The 17788-nt window shown below is 41.0% G+C and overlaps 1 protein-coding gene across 3 annotated transcripts in view; it reads left to right on the top strand.

Annotated features, from left to right (window-relative positions):
• The window catches only part of LOC135491352 (protein Wnt-5a-like), a 32103-nt gene extending 14315 nt beyond the window's left edge, over positions 1–17788 (top strand). For all 3 annotated transcript variants that reach the window (XM_064777160.1, XM_064777159.1, XM_064777158.1), the window contains 3 exons: positions 1971–2221; positions 10253–10545; positions 15417–17788. In XM_064777160.1, coding sequence (XP_064633230.1) covers positions 1971–2221; positions 10253–10545; positions 15417–15878 — 1006 coding nt within the window. In that variant the 3' untranslated portion in view covers positions 15879–17788. The remainder of the gene's footprint in view (positions 1–1970; positions 2222–10252; positions 10546–15416) is intronic.

Below are 17788 nucleotides of genomic sequence, written 5' to 3' on the forward strand. Positions count from 1 at the left end.
TGTTACTGAAGAGTAATGTCTGAATTCTAGCTGCCTATCATTGGCGTGACCGCTTGATCTGTCAGGTTTACTTAACCTATGGGGATAATTTGGGAAGTTTTAGTTACAGCTACTGCTCACAACATTAGCAGCATCTTGGGACAGCATACTGGTCATCATCAGCATCATCATCATCATCATCATCGTCATCATCGTCGTCGTCGTCTACCACTGAAGCAATCTTGCTTTGTCTCAAAAAGGGTCTACTCTAAATAATTGAAATCAAATCGTATCTCAGCATGTATTTTGGTATTCTTTCGCTATTAAACATCAAGTTTAAAGATGATCGCATGAAAACTTATCGGTGTATCTCAACATGAAGATCGTGCAGTAAACACTACTTTCTTTGATTATAGATCTGATGCTATCACATGATACATCTAGAGTAAATTAGCTTATTTATCATTGACCTGTCAGATTTACATCAAAATATTTTACCACTGAAACGCAGCTTCTTAGTCTTGGTGTCATCTATCTGGCCATAATGGTAAACATAATCTTAGTAGATTATCAATTTCAGATGTTATCTTATAGCCATCTTATCAATCTACTGCAGTTAACATTTCAAACACATACCCTACTGTTTTCTACATTAGACTTCCCTTCGATAATGTAATTACATTCATATCCATCTATCATTCATTAATATCATGGCATCCGAGAAAATCAAAGCTTAATCCTTTAACAATCATTTTCCGGAAGACCAAATTCACTTCCACATCGTACAGATCCAAATGATGCTCTGTTAAGAAATCTCGCTCGATGATGATAAATCTTAAAATCATTGAAAGTACACGAGTTTCCAGAGAGTCCCTTGAATTATAGCTGTTATCACACTCTATCTTCTGCAGTGTCAGCGGCAATAAACAATTAGCCACGTTACGATTTGGATGTTTATAAACAATTACTTAAACGTAATTCGCTGTAATATTAAACAAACTGACCGATAACGCCTGATAAATTTTACAATGCTTATTTTGTCGAAAGCGCCGACCTAAGAATTCCTCTCCCGGCCTTGTAATATAATCTACGAGTTACTGTGATATACAAACCATGTTACATTCTGCGTACAAATATTTTCAGTATCATTTTTCATTGATTGTGCCTATCTTATCTTGGTTGGTTAATGTTGCGATAAAATTTTGCAAGTGCCTTGCCTGACCGATTAATGACCTACAGCGAAATGTTCATTGTCAATTATATTGATGGCATGAGAAAAACCACGGCAATTCATACCAGTACACTTAAATTTCCGAAAGCAAGGTTGACTGGAAGCCTTCCCAAAATAACGGATTGGCCCGACTCCTTGTGATAGGCACATTTCTAAGTTCTACACTGGTGAGGCCGAACGCAACTTCCGATTCGCCAGTCCAACATGATTTCTCCAAAAATGTTGATGTCTTAAAACGTTTCTTCCCCTTCCAATCACGCGGGCATTACTCTACAGCTAACCTTTCTAACAAGGAAGACCAACAGCTAAAAGTATTGGGAAAGCTATGATGCTTCACAACTGCTGCTTAGGCCATTAATCAATCGTCCAGCAAGAAACTGAAACCGTTTACTAACACCTATGGGGGGTTGAACCGTCAGAAACTATTACGTACGATATACTCATTCATTAACCTAACTTCATGAGTAAACAACAAAGCACCGATAATTTCTGATGATGAAGCTGGAAAATTTAGTGAACTTCCTGTTGCGATGAATGTAAAAATTCAATAGAAATCTTATTTGACCAACATAACGTACATGTATATCTAGCCACAGTTTCGGAGGTGCTTTTTTTGCTTGCAAATAATATGTCTACATCATCCTGTTTGAAAGAAGTTCGTCACTTTCAGAAAGATCGTGTTTGGTATAGTGTCCTGCGAAACTGTCCCGTACTTCTCAATATACAAAAACTGACCCATCTCTTTTGCCTCTATTTTCAGGAATTTAGGTGTAAGCGGACTATTTCGAAATCCTCAAATGTTTATTCTCGGAGCACAACCAATCTGCCATCAGTTACCGGGACTTTCGCCGGGACAGAAAAAATTGTGTATGTTGTACCAGGACCACATGCCCAGCATAAGCAGGGGCGCACGAGTGGGAATACAAGAGTGTCAGTGGCAATTCAGATTCAGGAGATGGAACTGTAGTACAGTGGATAACAGATCTGTTTTTGGATCAGTAGTAGCAATAGGTAAGTTGCTACATGTAGATAGAGATATAAATATTGTGAGACAATGGCTATAAAGTTTTTTCTTGCTATGTCTGGCCAAGCGCCTCGAGGGGAAGCTTCAATGGTACGTTATGTTCCTTCTGTTAAAAATAATGTGAGGAACTGGCCATAATATTCAACCCTGTCGTATTCCTGTCTTCAACTACCTATCGGCCGTTTCTTCTGAGTGAAACAAACGATTGATACTGATAGCTACGTTGCAGTCCTCTAAGCATGTGCGTCTGTTAAACCATGTTTAAGCGACACGAACGAATCTCTGCTAAGGCACCCTATTTTGTGAGAATCTTGCAAAGGTCTAACATTAGGGTACCGAACCGAAGCACCCAGTAACGCAGTAGGCTAGTGCTCGTGGTTAGTTCGTCGTTGCTTGAGGGTACCATTCACCTCGAGTGCGAACCCGCCTAACTCTTGTCCCCTGAGGCGGTTTCCTCGTCCACAATAGCACGTACAACACTTCAAGTGCCACGCCGGAGGTTAAAGGAAACCACAAAAAGTCCGCTTTGCTTGTTGATTTGAACCGATTCACTCAATTCAAACGTCTTGGAAAGGGGCTGTTCGGACTTTACTAAAATATAGGCAAAGGTGTTTTTATAAAGATGATCAAGTGTCAATTATTTTAAATTTTTTTGCCTCAGACTCAGACGAAGGCAATAAGAAAAGTGGAATGAAAGAACATTCCATAACATCATGCCCAAAACATATTTTTTAATTGTTAAAATCTCATTTGCTTGGGAATTTGAAAGTAGAAGTTTTCTTTGACACGAGAGACTAAAAAACGTGTGGTATACGACGTTTTACTTGGTATCTAACCCGAAATATCCGTCACGTCTCGTCATCTTAACGCAGTGATGAATATGATAGTTAGCGGAACTAATTTTCAGTTGAAATCAAGCGTAACCCGCGGTTGTTACTAAAGCCCACAATCCGACACACCAATTTCTCTTCTGTCTACAATATTCTCCATAACAAATTTTACCAGGTGCTAGTATCATCAATGTTTGCATTTCTTGCATTTTCATCGCTGGCCAGTGTTTCTTCCCGGAATTCTAGACAGTGTTAGGAAAGCAATATGTTTGGGGAAAAACACCAAGTTATGAAAAAATTCATGGTTGCAAAGAGATTGACTACAAGACTATAATTAAGCATGTTGGGAAAAGCAACTTTGATTGAAAATACCATAAAGCTGTGAAATATTTATCATGGTCGAAAAAAGATGGACGTCTCGACCGTAAATGGAGTTTGGAAAAGCATTATAGTCCTATTTTGGTCAACGGTACCAAACTCTGAAAAATTTATCAATGCTGGTAGAAGAAAGGAAAAAAAATCCTGATGTTTGTATTGGAAGTCAAAGCATCATACTGAACGCAACAAATCGAGAGAAAAAAAAAACCTTCACCATTGATATGTTTGTAATATAATATTACCTGCCCTGCAAAACCATCTCACATCGGAACGTAAGTTCTATTGCCAGCCAAATGTATGTAAGCATTGCTCTTTTAACAGTCCAGCGAGATACACAGTTCAACATACACACAAGTTGGATTAGATTTCGCCATAAGCATACTCAAAAACCCTGTACACGCACAACGTTAATGCATATCAAATTTACTTCTACTGACTTCTGAACTATATTGTATAGTATCAGATTTAAAGTCCATGCTATCTTGATCCAACAAACTTGCACAAATACGCAGACAGTATACATGCAAACCACACTGGACCTGTTAAGTTTGAAAAGCACTCCACAACACTTTAACCTCAAGTCTTCTTAATTGCTGACCCTCTTTTGACAATGATTTCATTACAAAGCCTCCGATATCTTTCAGAGAAAGGCTTGACACCATTTTGAGCTCATTTCTTCATTTTCAAAAGCTCAAATCTTTCAGGAAAAGTCCTTTTTATCGCCAAGCCCATCTCAATGGAGTGCCGGGTTTTTACTAAACCAAATAGAACTTGTTTTTTAACCCCATGCGTGCGATTTTATTATCTCAATCACGATATTGTGATGTCCAATGGTGAACACGTCGCCCCTCCTTTCGTTAAGCTTGCTGCATGCTCACGAAAATCTAACAGCCATCGAGCAGCGATTGAATAAGTCCAGGATTTTCAAAAAGCAGCACATTCGGTCACACATTGACCATTCAGAAGGACGCCGTTTGCATCATCGGTGTAAACATGAAGAATACGCCACTGGTGATATTTGGGGACATCTTGTGGATGTTGCTGGAATGGAAAGCATGAGAGAATGAGTAACTGGTTGAACCATTGACTGCGTTCGCTATCGTTTCCTTTCGTGCACTTTATTGGCGGCGCAGTTTCCCTGCTCTCTCCTTCTCTCTGTAGGCTTTGTCCACGGTGAATGACACACTATGGGGGCCAATCTGCTGCCACATGAAATGTACTTTATTCAATCATTGTGAGACAATGCCGCAAACGCGACACATGCCCATGCGACATCGTCGTTTCCAGGTAAAGATTTGTAGTAGACAAGACATTGGTAAAGTGATGGTCAAGACTTGCATGGACAAGGTTGATGTCGTCTACATCTCATTCGCTGCACATTGACTCTGTGAATCCTGTGCTATGTATTTCATAAAACATACTGCATACATGCAATGTACGCACGTTCATTGAACCAAGCGTGGAGTGCAACCAACTCATGTCTCGCGTGTCTGTACCCACTGAACCTAATCAATTCTCAATGAAAAACACGAAGCCATTGAAATGTAGCACAGATTGTTTTATCCTTGAGATTGAGTTTCGATCGCACTCGGCTTCCTTGAACAGGTATGATATATGTCATTCTAACTAGTATCAAAACACTTGTGTAATTAGTATAGATAATACACTGCACCGCGATCTCATATTAGTTTGAATAGCTTGATACAAAAGGTAAAAACGATCGATGGGAAATTGAATGGGGTGAATATCGCCCTCCCACACATTGCATATATTCTATCATTATTCTATAGATAATTGATGTAGCATTTAATTGGCTTCATTTGGCTCCGTGTGATGGACCCATTGCGGGAATCATCAGGTACAGGTGAACTGTGCAGATGATTTGTTTGTGCACTATATGTAAGAGCAGTGGTTCAAAGGAACTTCACACAACATGAGAACGGATTCCGCCAAAATCTCCGCACAGGGGCGCGTTAGTCGCTATTGTTGTCGTCGTCGTTTATAGGAACGTTCCTTGCCAAATAAAAAGAACACCAGAAAACCCCTGAGAAGGAGGTTGGTTTCCGCCATGTCGTTGTCCTCTGAATTATGAATGGACTCATTGGGACTCGGAGTGGGCAGGATAGACAGCGGATTCAGAGCACCAGTAAAGCATCGGGATCAGTCAAGTTAATGCCATGAAAACTATGATAATTTATTAATAATCTTTTGAAAAAAAGATCATGGTAACATGAGAGTCGGTTCGAGCTGAGGTATGAAAGATATGCCGCCATTGCAGAAAAAGAACCACGGGTCTTCTCGAAGAATGAATGAACATGATGTGAAATGCTGTTCGTAATGTTTACCAGTGATAGAAACCTCTACATATTACATGTAGATCCAGTGAAACAGCGCGGCGGCCGGGGTAACAGGTTGGTGGAGATGCCCCCGATAGGCGCCATTTCTCTGCCGGAATCCCCTGAACGCAGCCTGAGAGAAGATTTCTGGAACGATGCCTTCATTCAGATCAAATTTGCCAATTTTCGTATTGTATGAAGTTAGTTTTAATGTAAGGTGATACCTAATAGCTATGTCGACTTGAAGTGTTGAACGGATTTGATACCTACACTGTTCATGTGAAGATCCAAACAACGTGTTACGAGATCAAACTCTGGCCTACTCAGTCGAAAGGGCCAACCTCCTAATCAAGTGAACAAGGTTACACCAGGACATGGAAGAAGCGGTAGCGAGATATCGGCAGCTGCTTGGGGGAATCTTTATTCACTGGTTATCAACAAAAATAAAAACTAGACAACCTTTTTGGCAATCATGAGAAATTGTATGACATTTTACAGTCTGTCTGTAACACAAGCAACAACTAAAAGAGCATTTTGTTGTCTGGCACGTAATTGTAAGAGCAAAAAAGGTTGAACACAGTTTTTCATGTTTTCTTTGTCAAAATGGCTACCAGGCCGGGGCGGTATTCTCGTAAATCTTACACCTTCCCAAATCTTGACAGGGGGAGGCAGAGCGGAGCTTCAATACAATGAAAAAAGTTATGACACTTAGGGAGACGTTTTAGATGAACTCTTTCGGGCCAAATGATCCGGACATCCTTCCAGTGAAGCGTGTAACTATGATTTATGCTATGTAACGCCCATCATTGAAAAGACCAATAATGCAATCTCAGCAATGATATTCGATGAATTAACCTTACAGGCTGTTCCATATCATACTTATTACTAACCACTTTTCTCGCCTAGCGATAAAATTCATTTTCAGAATTCCTACTGCGTCCTGAAAATCAGGACACCTTTACCAAACCTTGCACATTTGTCAACTTAACACCGTTGACAAGATTCGGGACGAGATTAAAACTTTACCACCCCCGGCCCATTTGTCAACCAAACACCGCTGAAAAGATTATGGAACAGCCAGTAACCGCATAAAAAAACAGACCGGCGGCCATTTTGTGATGCGTCTTTCTTACCTCCAGGATGCTTTACAACAACCCAGTTCCGCTTTATGAGGGAAGGACAAAGAATTTAATTTATAAGAATTGGTAGGAAATAACTCATGCGGTTAGGTCCAATTTGAGCAAAAGATTCACTTAGTATCTGTTATGTTCAACACTATCCTCTCTGGACATGAGTTATGAGCGAGAGATAGGGACGTTTCTAACTTTATGTGGACGGAATTATGGGGAATGATTGCACATCTCAAAGGTTACCTTTGCGCATCAGACAACCAATGCGATACGCCCAAAATCTCACAACTTTTGGTCGGTTTCCTAAGGGTTGGTCTGTCTGGTGAGGCTTTTCTATGCGATATATTGTCCCACTTTGGACTTGAAATGTCATTAAGTCGAGCTACTTGGGTAGAGAGTTGTTAATTCGAAAACTACTTATTTTCGCTGTGAAAGCCTACACTATTCGGATCAAAAGTAAGGGCCACAGCAATCATCTGGTTTGTCAATCTGTGGGAAATACATGACAACTGCCTCGGGCATGGAGAAATATTTTTATATCTCTCAATCAAGTGTACACCGAATGTGCACCTCCCACTTTCAATTAATGAATTACACGCTTCAAACATTTTCGATTTTCCTTAAAACCTCCATTCTTCTTTGGCATGGCTCTGGGCGACAGGAACTATTTCATTTTGGCGAGTAACTTAATTTGCTAGCAAAAGTACCCAACAGTCACTCGGTGCGCTCAATCGAAGATCCGATAATAGGGAGGTTCAGAAATTGCTTCGAAGACGTTGTCTGTGTACGGATGGCCTTACTGTACATGATGTTCGCACTTTGTACAAAATTACTCTCTGAGTAACCTATCGATTAATGTATGTAGGCCTACACATACCCCGGCGCAGACTCATCAAAATTACATCTTATTAATCTCGCTCAGGAAATATCTCAATACCAAAATATATTAATCTTCGCTTCGAAAATACGTATCATTTGCATGGCCAGTCTAATTACCTGCAGCATAGAGCAGTCCAAACATATTCGACACATCCAGGAGTTTATTTGAACCAAATAAAACGAAACAATGCCATATTTTTCTTAATCGGTTCGGCGTGAGCAGGAGGTGTGAAAAAAGCCAAGCTGATGATGTCAACTCCAATGATCTCAGTTTGAAGTCCGGCCTTGATTTAGCTGCGGAAGGAATCTCACGTTCCCCATACTTGAGCTAAACATGGTAGCAGAAGCGGTGTGCAAGCAAATTCCAGTACACGATGGTCCTCGGTGTCACGGCGAGGTCGCAGCATGGTTCCAGTCCCAGTTGGGGGCAAACTCTCCTTTGACGTCTTATAAATTACTACCATTGAAAGCGAGCAACTACCCCCGGGGTCCCGGGTTCAGACGTGGCCTGGGGCTACCCGTCTTTCTGAAACATTCCAGTGCTATTTAGCTTGGTCAATCCATCAAACTAGTAACATACATGTACATGATAAAAGCATCACCAACAAGGTGCATGATACTTAACACACAAATGTTACTGTAATAATTTGTTTCCTGTTTAAAACAGTGTTCTTCAGAAAATGGCAGTAAAGCCTATCAATTCGATAAATTATGGCAATAATCCCAAGAAATTCCATTATACGGAGGAGTCTCTATTTTTAAAGTTTGCCTTGTCCCAACGCCTCTTCTTACAAATCGTAAAAGGTAACACTTCAGGAACCAGATATGAATAGTGCCAATATTTTCCTTTTTGCATTAATTTCACACTGCAAATGACAGACTACAAAACGACTGTCAAATTTTCAAGCAATGATGAAGAACTTTCAAGCAGTGAATGGGCCATCATTCTTCGAGTGAGGAAGCGTTAGACATTCAACTTTTGATAATAGCCTGCTTTCAAAATATCGCCGGTTTTGTCAAACTTTACAAGTGATGTCAAAGAAATATCAGACCGGAGGTTATGAAAGGCGAACCGTCATTTGTCGTTTGTTAATCTAAATATTTTCATGTGAGGCTGTTGTGGCAAGCCAAAAGTAATCATCACTCTTTCAAAATGAGAGCCTTTATACTCATTGATGGAAGTGTTAAAAATTGAACGAGAGCTATAAAAAAAAGTAGAAAAAATGATTTGCTTCGAACCGAGTCGAACCAGTGACCTAAGGATTACAGTGTGTAACCTTCTGTAGTCCTCCGCTCTACCAACTAAGCTATCAAAGGAATATGGAAGGCACTCTCGATCATTTTAGTACTTAATGGAATTTGCCTGGTTTCTATGAAGAAGGCCTATTGTCCAGCTCGACCAATAGTTGTATTCAAAGAGTTTGCTTTGTTGACACCCGTCCACTTGCGTATTCCGTTTATTATATAAATATTTTCATGTGAGGCTGTTGTGGCAAGCCAAAAGTAATCATCACTCTTTCAAAATGAGAGCCTTTATACTCACTCATTGATGGAAGTGTTAAAAATTGAACGAGAACTATGAATAAAAAAAGTAGAAAAAATTACTTGCTTCAAACCGAGTCGAACCAGTGACCTAAGGATTACAGTGCGTAACCTTCTATAGTCCTCCACTCTACCAACTGAGCTATCAAAGGAATATGAAGGGCACTCTCGATCATTTTAGCACTTAATGGAATTTGCCTGGTTTCTATGAAGAAGGCCTATTGTCCAGCTTGACCAATCGTCGTATTCATAGAGTTTGCTTTGTTGACATCTGACCACTTGCGTATTCCGTTTATTATATAAATGATAATGTTATGATGTACATGAACATAGTAGTTTCATAAATGGAAATACAGGATGCTTCAGAGTTTTGTTCCTCTGTTTATACCTGAATGAGCTTCAACTGGTTCAACGTTTCATTTCATAATTACCTGAATGAGCTTCAACTGAATGAGCTTCAACGTTTCATTTCATAATTAACGTTCCATCCATTTGCAGCTTTAGCAAACATTTTGTTTTGTCATGTAGTTGTGATATATTGACACAAACATTACAAAATTACCCGTGATATGATAAAGAACGCTGAAAATAGACCAACAGCCTCAGGCCTGGTTGTATTGGATTATAATGCAGTGGGGGTGTCTTGCTCAAGTTCCTACATCGCAATACATTGCAGCGTCCTTTCTCGCATCATGATACTCCTTCGTCATATCGAGAGGCAGTGTATATTGAAAACCACCAGTGTCAAGATGCCTCAGCGTAAGAGAATCCCCATTACATATAAAGATAATATTAAAGCCGATTATAATGTGAACCTTTGAGATATTAAGCCAAGCCTAGCTTCAGTAGGGTTCACGAATGGACCTTACTACTTTATTTCATACTTTCACAGTCACACTGAAATATTTCTTTTACTTTTCCAGCGAGTAGAGAAACAGCATTCACACATTCAATATCGGCAGGAGGGGTGGTACACTCGATCGCCCGGTCTTGTCGCGACGGCGAACTGTCGCGGTGCGGCTGCAGCCAGGCCCTGCGGCCTAAGGACTTACACAGAGACTGGATATGGGGAGGTTGTGGGGACAACTTGGAATACGGTTACAGATTTGCTCAAGGATTCGTGGATGTACGGGAAAGGGAGAAGAACCATCCGCGGCACTCGAGGGGTTTAGCGCGGATGATGATGAATCTGCATAATAATGAGGCTGGTCGACGGGTGAGTATGATTGTGACCTAACGTTGGTTACTTCCCAGGGCGAACCTCCTGAGGGCGTCAAGGTGTTCTCGACAAGTTGAGGAATTCACCACCGGTGCTGACATATCTATTTTGTGCGACAAAGCAATTGATACCGAAAAAACCCAGAGGAATAACATGGTCAAACATCGAAACTATGACCAATACAGTACTACTAAGTTGCCAAGCGAATAATTAACCTGAATTTACGTGGGACGAGACTTTAGTTTCGCTCAAGAGTTTTCAGACGACTTTTCATGACACCTATGACAACATCAAACACTCATCTGTCAATTTTTCTCGGAATCCTTTAACGATACTGGCTCGGGTATTGAACTCCTTTCAGAACGTCTTGGTGGCTCTTGGCCAATCTCACGTCTGGTATGTCAAGAATGTAGTTGGTAACCTGGCGAAGTAACACTGGTAGCACTGGCCACATTCTGACCACATTTTTCTTGACTGTAAATATGGTTGTGGTTGTATCCCGATCGTTGGGAAAGTACCGCATTGTAGGTTCAAATGTACGTGTATTCTTGTAGTACATCGTACCTGCATATCAAATTCTATTGCTGAATTTTCTGTCGAAAACGTTATCAACGAAACACAATTCCTTTGTTCCGTAAAGTGTCTCCTATGACATGGTCAATTTGACATCAGTTTGAAATCGATTTTAATTATCTCTGGGTTATTAGATAGGTGATGAAGCCTGACCAATACCCACAAAACCGCGAGAAATAACCCAACATTAATTGTATTATCCTCAGACCATTAATTATTGGCAAATCCATTAGAAATTGAATCATCATTAAACTACACTGTTGAACTTAATACTTATATTGTCTCTATTCAAGACAGTGTTTTTGTGGTGAACCTTGAACCAGGCAAACCCCTCAGAGTATAGTTTCTATGTGCCAGTTAGAGCTGATGATCAGGCTTTAGTCCTGTTTCACCATCGGCAAAGCAGACAAATTCTCGTATCGTGCACAACACATTTGTATCGTCGAGGGTGGCAGGACAAACTGCACGACGCGTCAGGTACCAAACACTCCACAGTGTCTGATTTCGACTCTGACAGAACTGTCCATTTGCCCCTAGACCACACATTAAACACTCCACAAAGCAGAAAATATCAGAAGTTGACAAGTGACAAATAACGCCCATCACTTGTCCAGTGATGATGGGCGACCCCGACCGCGTCGAATACCATTGTCGAAATGTTCCCATCACCACGGGACCCCTCTTCAACTGTTTGCCGACATCCAGGCCATTAGGGCCAATCTCACTTGAAATCTCCCAGAACAACATGTACTTATAGTGCAGAGAATCATAGAAATGCATTATAAATTTCGGCAAAAGTTATTGAATGGACTGAAAATTTGCTCTGATAGTCACTTCATTACTCCGTTATGTTCACCTATTCGCCAAAACTTTTGCGCAGTTGACAGTGCTGCGCTTTACGTTGCAATATCGCGTTATTATCACGTTATTTCAATGAATGAAAAGCATGCATCTGAAGAAAGAATGGCTGGTTTTGATATCAATTAGGCCGGAGACGAGAGTCATTCTCAGGCGACCAACCAGTGAGTATTGATAAACTGAGGTTGATGAATGAAACCTTTTTCAACAAGGCTGTGAATATTACTCATGATGTCCCTCATTACATTTCAAAATATTCCAATACGTCGTGTCGTACACATATACCCCCAACGCACTGCACCTGCGCTGCCTTATGCACGTGTAGAATGGAGGGCGGGGGCAGGGTGTGGGGGTCAGTTATGAGATATAGTGGAGACCAAAATATACACGCCTACATTCTGACTTATCGACAGGAAGTTACGAAATTGTATATAGATACAAAAAGCGCATGAATACTTAAATTTCGTAGAAACTTAAATGTCCGACGAAACGTTCGTCAGCAGTAAATTGCGTTGAAGGAAATTTAGTCAAAAAATACTCAAAAAAACATCAGTCTATAGACTTTTGCATTCTTGGTTAGTTAGACAGTGTGCTAGCACCCGGACGTGGTACACCCGATGCTAACAGAATAGCACCCACGCTAAGCTGTATCAACAGGTAGAACCCCCTGCTGATCTTCCCGCTTCGTTCTGACGATTAAGCAAAGCACCATACGAACCATTAAGTAAATTAATACATTTCTATTGTTTTTGTGGTAAAGGCTATGGTAACTTTACGGTATGTAAAGGGAACATTGTCGTGTTCCTACCTGGGTGTACTTATAATTGATGATGCGGTGTTTCTCGAAGAAAATGTCATCGAATATAAGGTACCTGAAAGACAAGATGGCCGCACCACGTATATGCCACGCGTGAACGTAACAGTGCGATATGGTAGGCTTGTTACGGTTGGCACGGACTCTACTATCCTGTCACGGGTCCAAGTCACTAAGTCTTCGATACGAATATATGAGCAGAATGTTTTGAAAGATGTCTTGATTAATGCCTTGGTCGGCCTGGGTGATCATATCTTAATGATAGGTTTAGGTGTTCGAGTGAATCGACGATGATTACGGTTTATAAATGGATGATTGCAATCATTCAGGCCAAAGTGTCATCTCGGCTCAACGCATATTGCTCCCAGAGGCTATATGCAAATTAAAACCTCAAAGCAGGATATGATAGATGAAGGATAACTTGAATAACGAAAGCCAATTCAGTGTTAAATGTTCTCATCAGAGTAGGTCTGGCTTAGAAATGACTTAAATGATTTCCGCAACAATCCATCATAACGTTCATTTGATGAGATAGTAGATGCTATTGGAATCTTAGCAAATCGTGCGATCGCCATCTTTTGAATTTTGTTCGATGTGTTAGGCTTTCACTTGATTCAATGACAGAATGGAGAAAGTTTTTCTGTAAAGGTTTGATAACTTGACAGACCTGATGAAAATGATAACGAGCAAATTTTCGCCACCCACCAACGCTGTCTTGTGCGTCGAATTTCGAGGCAAAAGGCTATCACCGGAAGACGATAGTTGATTGTTTCTCTCTTCTTCTTCACAAAAGACGTGTTCAGAATAGCTGCCAGGTGTAGTTTTCCTCCTGTCAAACTTTTATGAAATTATCGCCAAATTCCCTGGCAAATGTTACTTAATGGAATCTATTGAGACGTGAACCGGTCTTGGCAATTGAGCATTTTATCCCAAAGAATACTAACATGCTAATTGTTCTCTCAGTGAATTGATAGCATCGGTGGCTGATGGCTGATTGGAGAGATAACCTTCAGTACCTGTCCATCAAAGCCCTGTGAGTGATCCCGTTAACCCCGTTGCACTTCTGAACACGAACGAGCAACAATCAACCACTTCGTTTTGTGTACGTGTGGTCCAGGGATCGAGTTCTGACACGATTTCACTGTTAGTTTGATCCAAATACGAAACTACGTCTAGCTAATTGCAACTATCTTTAAGGCAGAGGTACCCGGACGTTGGTGCTAACACCCGGAATTGTGAAGCACTTGTCTGATGCTTGAGGTCAGCGCGTGCGGGGTTCCCTGGACTTGACACAAGTCAAAGGAGTTTTCAAACCTGGGCCACCAACCGAGAGGAGCTTTGCAATGCTTGTTGCGACTTCCAAACTATTGATATTTTGTATATTCTTTGCGCAAAAAGTGGGTCACTCGATCAAGGTACCAAGAGATTCGCAGAAAATACTTAGAGCTTTTTTGGCAGCAATCAGTACACACCGCAGCTATTTCCGTTCGTTGGGGTTATACAGGACAAAAATAAAGAAGCCTCCTCTAAAAAAATACTTGATCTAATATCAAATTTGTTGGGCAGCCGCACATTTTAGACTATTTCTGACAGCATCTATTCAATACACCCTTTCTCTGATGTTGACTTTAGTTTGTTCCTGATAGAAAGTTCCTTCAGAACAGGAGCGAGATGGTCGCCGTAGATCTCATCTCGCAGCATGAAAAATTGCCTCCTGCCTTGCTCATGGCGACACCTTGCACTAGTAGGAAATCTTGGCCCAGGCGGAAAGAACTCCAGTAATAGAAACAAACCTCAAGAGTCTCCAAATAAATGTTATCTAACAGCATGTGGGGACTGACCTCGAACCACTAAAATCCGCCTTTTTACCAATGGTTTTCCTTCCATTGCGCATCCCACAATTTGATATGGCTTCCTGGAATAACGGTACCTAGGGCAACCATACCCGACCTCTTACCAGACAATGGATAAAGGTGAAGCCACCTCTCTCCACGGTTGTCCGTCACCCGGGGCGGCCGAACGATTCCTATTTCTATACACTGCCAGGTAGGCAACGATTGGACGATCTGATAGACTTGCGGTTGATGAAGTCTGCGGTTGAGAGGTTGTTGCTCTTGGATTGCCCCTGTCGATTTCAGGAAACGAATTACTAAATCTGTCTGTCAATCAACATTGTTTAAAGTGCTTTTTTCATACGACTGCAGAGCCTTTGTTTAATGTATGATCAATTATTTGGGAAGGTTCTATATTTCTGTAGGATTCTAGATGGGTTCTGTTCACTAAACTCTGTGAGCTATTATCTGCTGTACATTTTGTAAAGACTGCACATACACAAAAAAGGAGTGATAAATCAAATTCTGATTAAAAAACATGTTAGACACATCTAGCCTGAATCAAAAACACCCGATGTCACACCTCAAGCTGGCTGAAATGAATCTAACACAGGCCCTCACCATCACACTGCGACTTAGTATTCCCATGCCACTGCCAAACAGCTCACCAGCTGGACTTCTTGTGAGGCTGTAGCGCTCAGGTTAATTTCATGTGATTTGAAATTCGTTTTTTTTCCAGCTTTGAAATATCACCATGAATAGTGTTTTATGTCGCCCTTTTCTCTCTTCAGGCCGTCTACGAGCTAGCCAAGGTCGCGTGCAAGTGTCATGGCGTCTCGGGGTCGTGCAGTTTAAAAACCTGCTGGCAGCAGCTGCCTCCATTCAGGGAGGTCGGTGACCGCCTGAAGGAGAAGTACGATGGTGCTTCAGAGGTCTCATTCAACAGACGAGGAACCAAACTCGACCGGAAGAATCCAAAGTTCAATAAACCAACAAAAAATGACATGATGTATTTGGACGAATCTCCGGATTACTGCTCGCCGAATTTTGAGACTGGTTCGCTCGGTACCACTGGGCGGCGCTGTATTCGCGATTCTGTGGGGACAGAGAGTTGCGGTTTGTTATGCTGTGGACGAGGTTATAATACGTACAAGCAGACGATATCTGAACGCTGCCATTGCAAATTTCACTGGTGTTGTTCTGTGAAGTGCCAGACGTGTAAACACGTCATTGACGTCTATACATGTAAATAAAAAGGCTGGCAGTGCATGCTTCAGTGCAATGTTGCAGAGTGTCGGTGGATCTAAAAGATGGACTTTGGGCTGCATTTCAAAACCGTTCGAGGCGATGTTGAAAACGTGTTGTTTTGATCTTATATTAAAAAGTGGAGGCCATACAAAGGGAAAGGCGACCCGGAATCGATTTCATTTTGATTCATAACCGGAATTGCATTTTAATGCCGGAAGAAGTTCGTTGATCGGGGAACTGGTTGATTTATTAGGACTCGCTCATGTCGGGTTTTGGCCGTCGGGCTGCCATGTGAACTTGTCCTTGACTTACCACTCGGGCAAATGCGAAATCAAAATCGGACTTACCCTACTAAAAGTATTCGTCTATCAAAAAATACAATAACAGTATTCGTTGCGTAGTAGTAATAAGGGCTGGTGTCGCTTTAGCTGTAAGTGTTCGTTGCCTTAGAAACTGTTGTTGCTTAAAAAACAATGACTTGTTCATTGACCGAGAAGCTTTAGGTCCCAGGTTACTGCTGCGTTATTCCCAGCACCAGGTCATGTAATGTCTAGGTTCTCAATGCCCTTTGTTTGTAAAATGGACAATGTTTCAAGCAATATGCCCGAAATTGCTCGTGCTGAGAACTATACTAGTATTTGTACAGACTGATATTGTCGATAGAAGCATAATAAGTATTAAATGTAAAATCAAAAATATATCGGACGTTAGATGAAGAAAAGAAATCACAAACAATTTATTTAGTGAGTCACAGCTTAATTCGAACGATAAATGCTACGTGATCATATAGGCGTTTTTGCGCTGGATTGGGAAATCACTTTATCAGAAGAACGAGAACGTAACGTGAGCTTAACGGTGAACGTGACACTGAGTAACGTGCCGGGAGGTGGATAAGAGTTGGTCAGAGGATCACTTGCATAACGCTGTGTCGGTTGTCGTATCTGAAATCTCAATTCCCGAGTTCTTATCTGGTCGTTATTTCAATCTTCGATTTATGTTTGTAAATATACTGTGGTAGTTTTGCTGTATATGTTATTAAATCGACTACGTCATATTGTATTTAGCGGAAGTTCAAATTAAGAGGTACATGTAGACACCTTTTCAGTGATTTAGAGATGAATAAACATACATGTTCTTATACTGAGAAGTGAGAATGGCAACTTTGGAAATGAGGTATTACTGTAAATAACTTTGAGGAGTGTTGCTGCATTGACCTGAAATACCGAGTAGACCTACACACGTGAATAGTAGAAAAATGCATAACATATTCCTATTGTCGATGAAGTTGTTGCTGTTGCCAATCTTGACCAAAACCTTTACAACAATATTCTTTTTGACTCGGATATTAGTAGAGCTACAATTGTTTCACAACCCAACACGAAACTATCGGTATCAGTGTAACAATCCAGATGGCACCAGACCATTCTTGACGAGATTCATTCTCCGAGCTGATCGAAGAATAGTCTCTCTGCCATTAGTGATTTCCATGATATCCGAATAGCTATCGATCAGTCCCACCAAACCCATATCATGCGGGGCCCTTGACCCTGAAATAAGCCAACGCCAGTGTTTTCTCGGTGCCGATTTCAAGTCACGAAAACACCACCATCTGCCGGATCGTCCTGTAACTTGTTGATCGTGATTTGAAAAGAGGGCGCAGAGCTTCGAAGATTGAGCTACACGTGTGTTGCACTAAATCATGCTTTCCTTCGCAAAGTCAGTTGTCACGTCGTGTGAAAACCCTAAGCAAAATGCGGTGATTCTTTTAGACCCAGTTTGTAGGTAACTTTCAGTGTTCTTTCGCCAATTGTTGTATATAAATATTACTTTGAGCATTGGTGAGAAAGTTCGTGTAGCATTCAATTTAATTTATTGTGTATAGAGCTATAATTGAAATAAACTGAGCTTCACTGTC

The sequence above is a fragment of the Lineus longissimus genome, chromosome 7, assembly GCF_910592395.1.
Source record: "Lineus longissimus chromosome 7, tnLinLong1.2, whole genome shotgun sequence".
In the NCBI taxonomy this organism is placed as follows: domain Eukaryota; kingdom Metazoa; phylum Nemertea; class Pilidiophora; order Heteronemertea; family Lineidae; genus Lineus; species Lineus longissimus.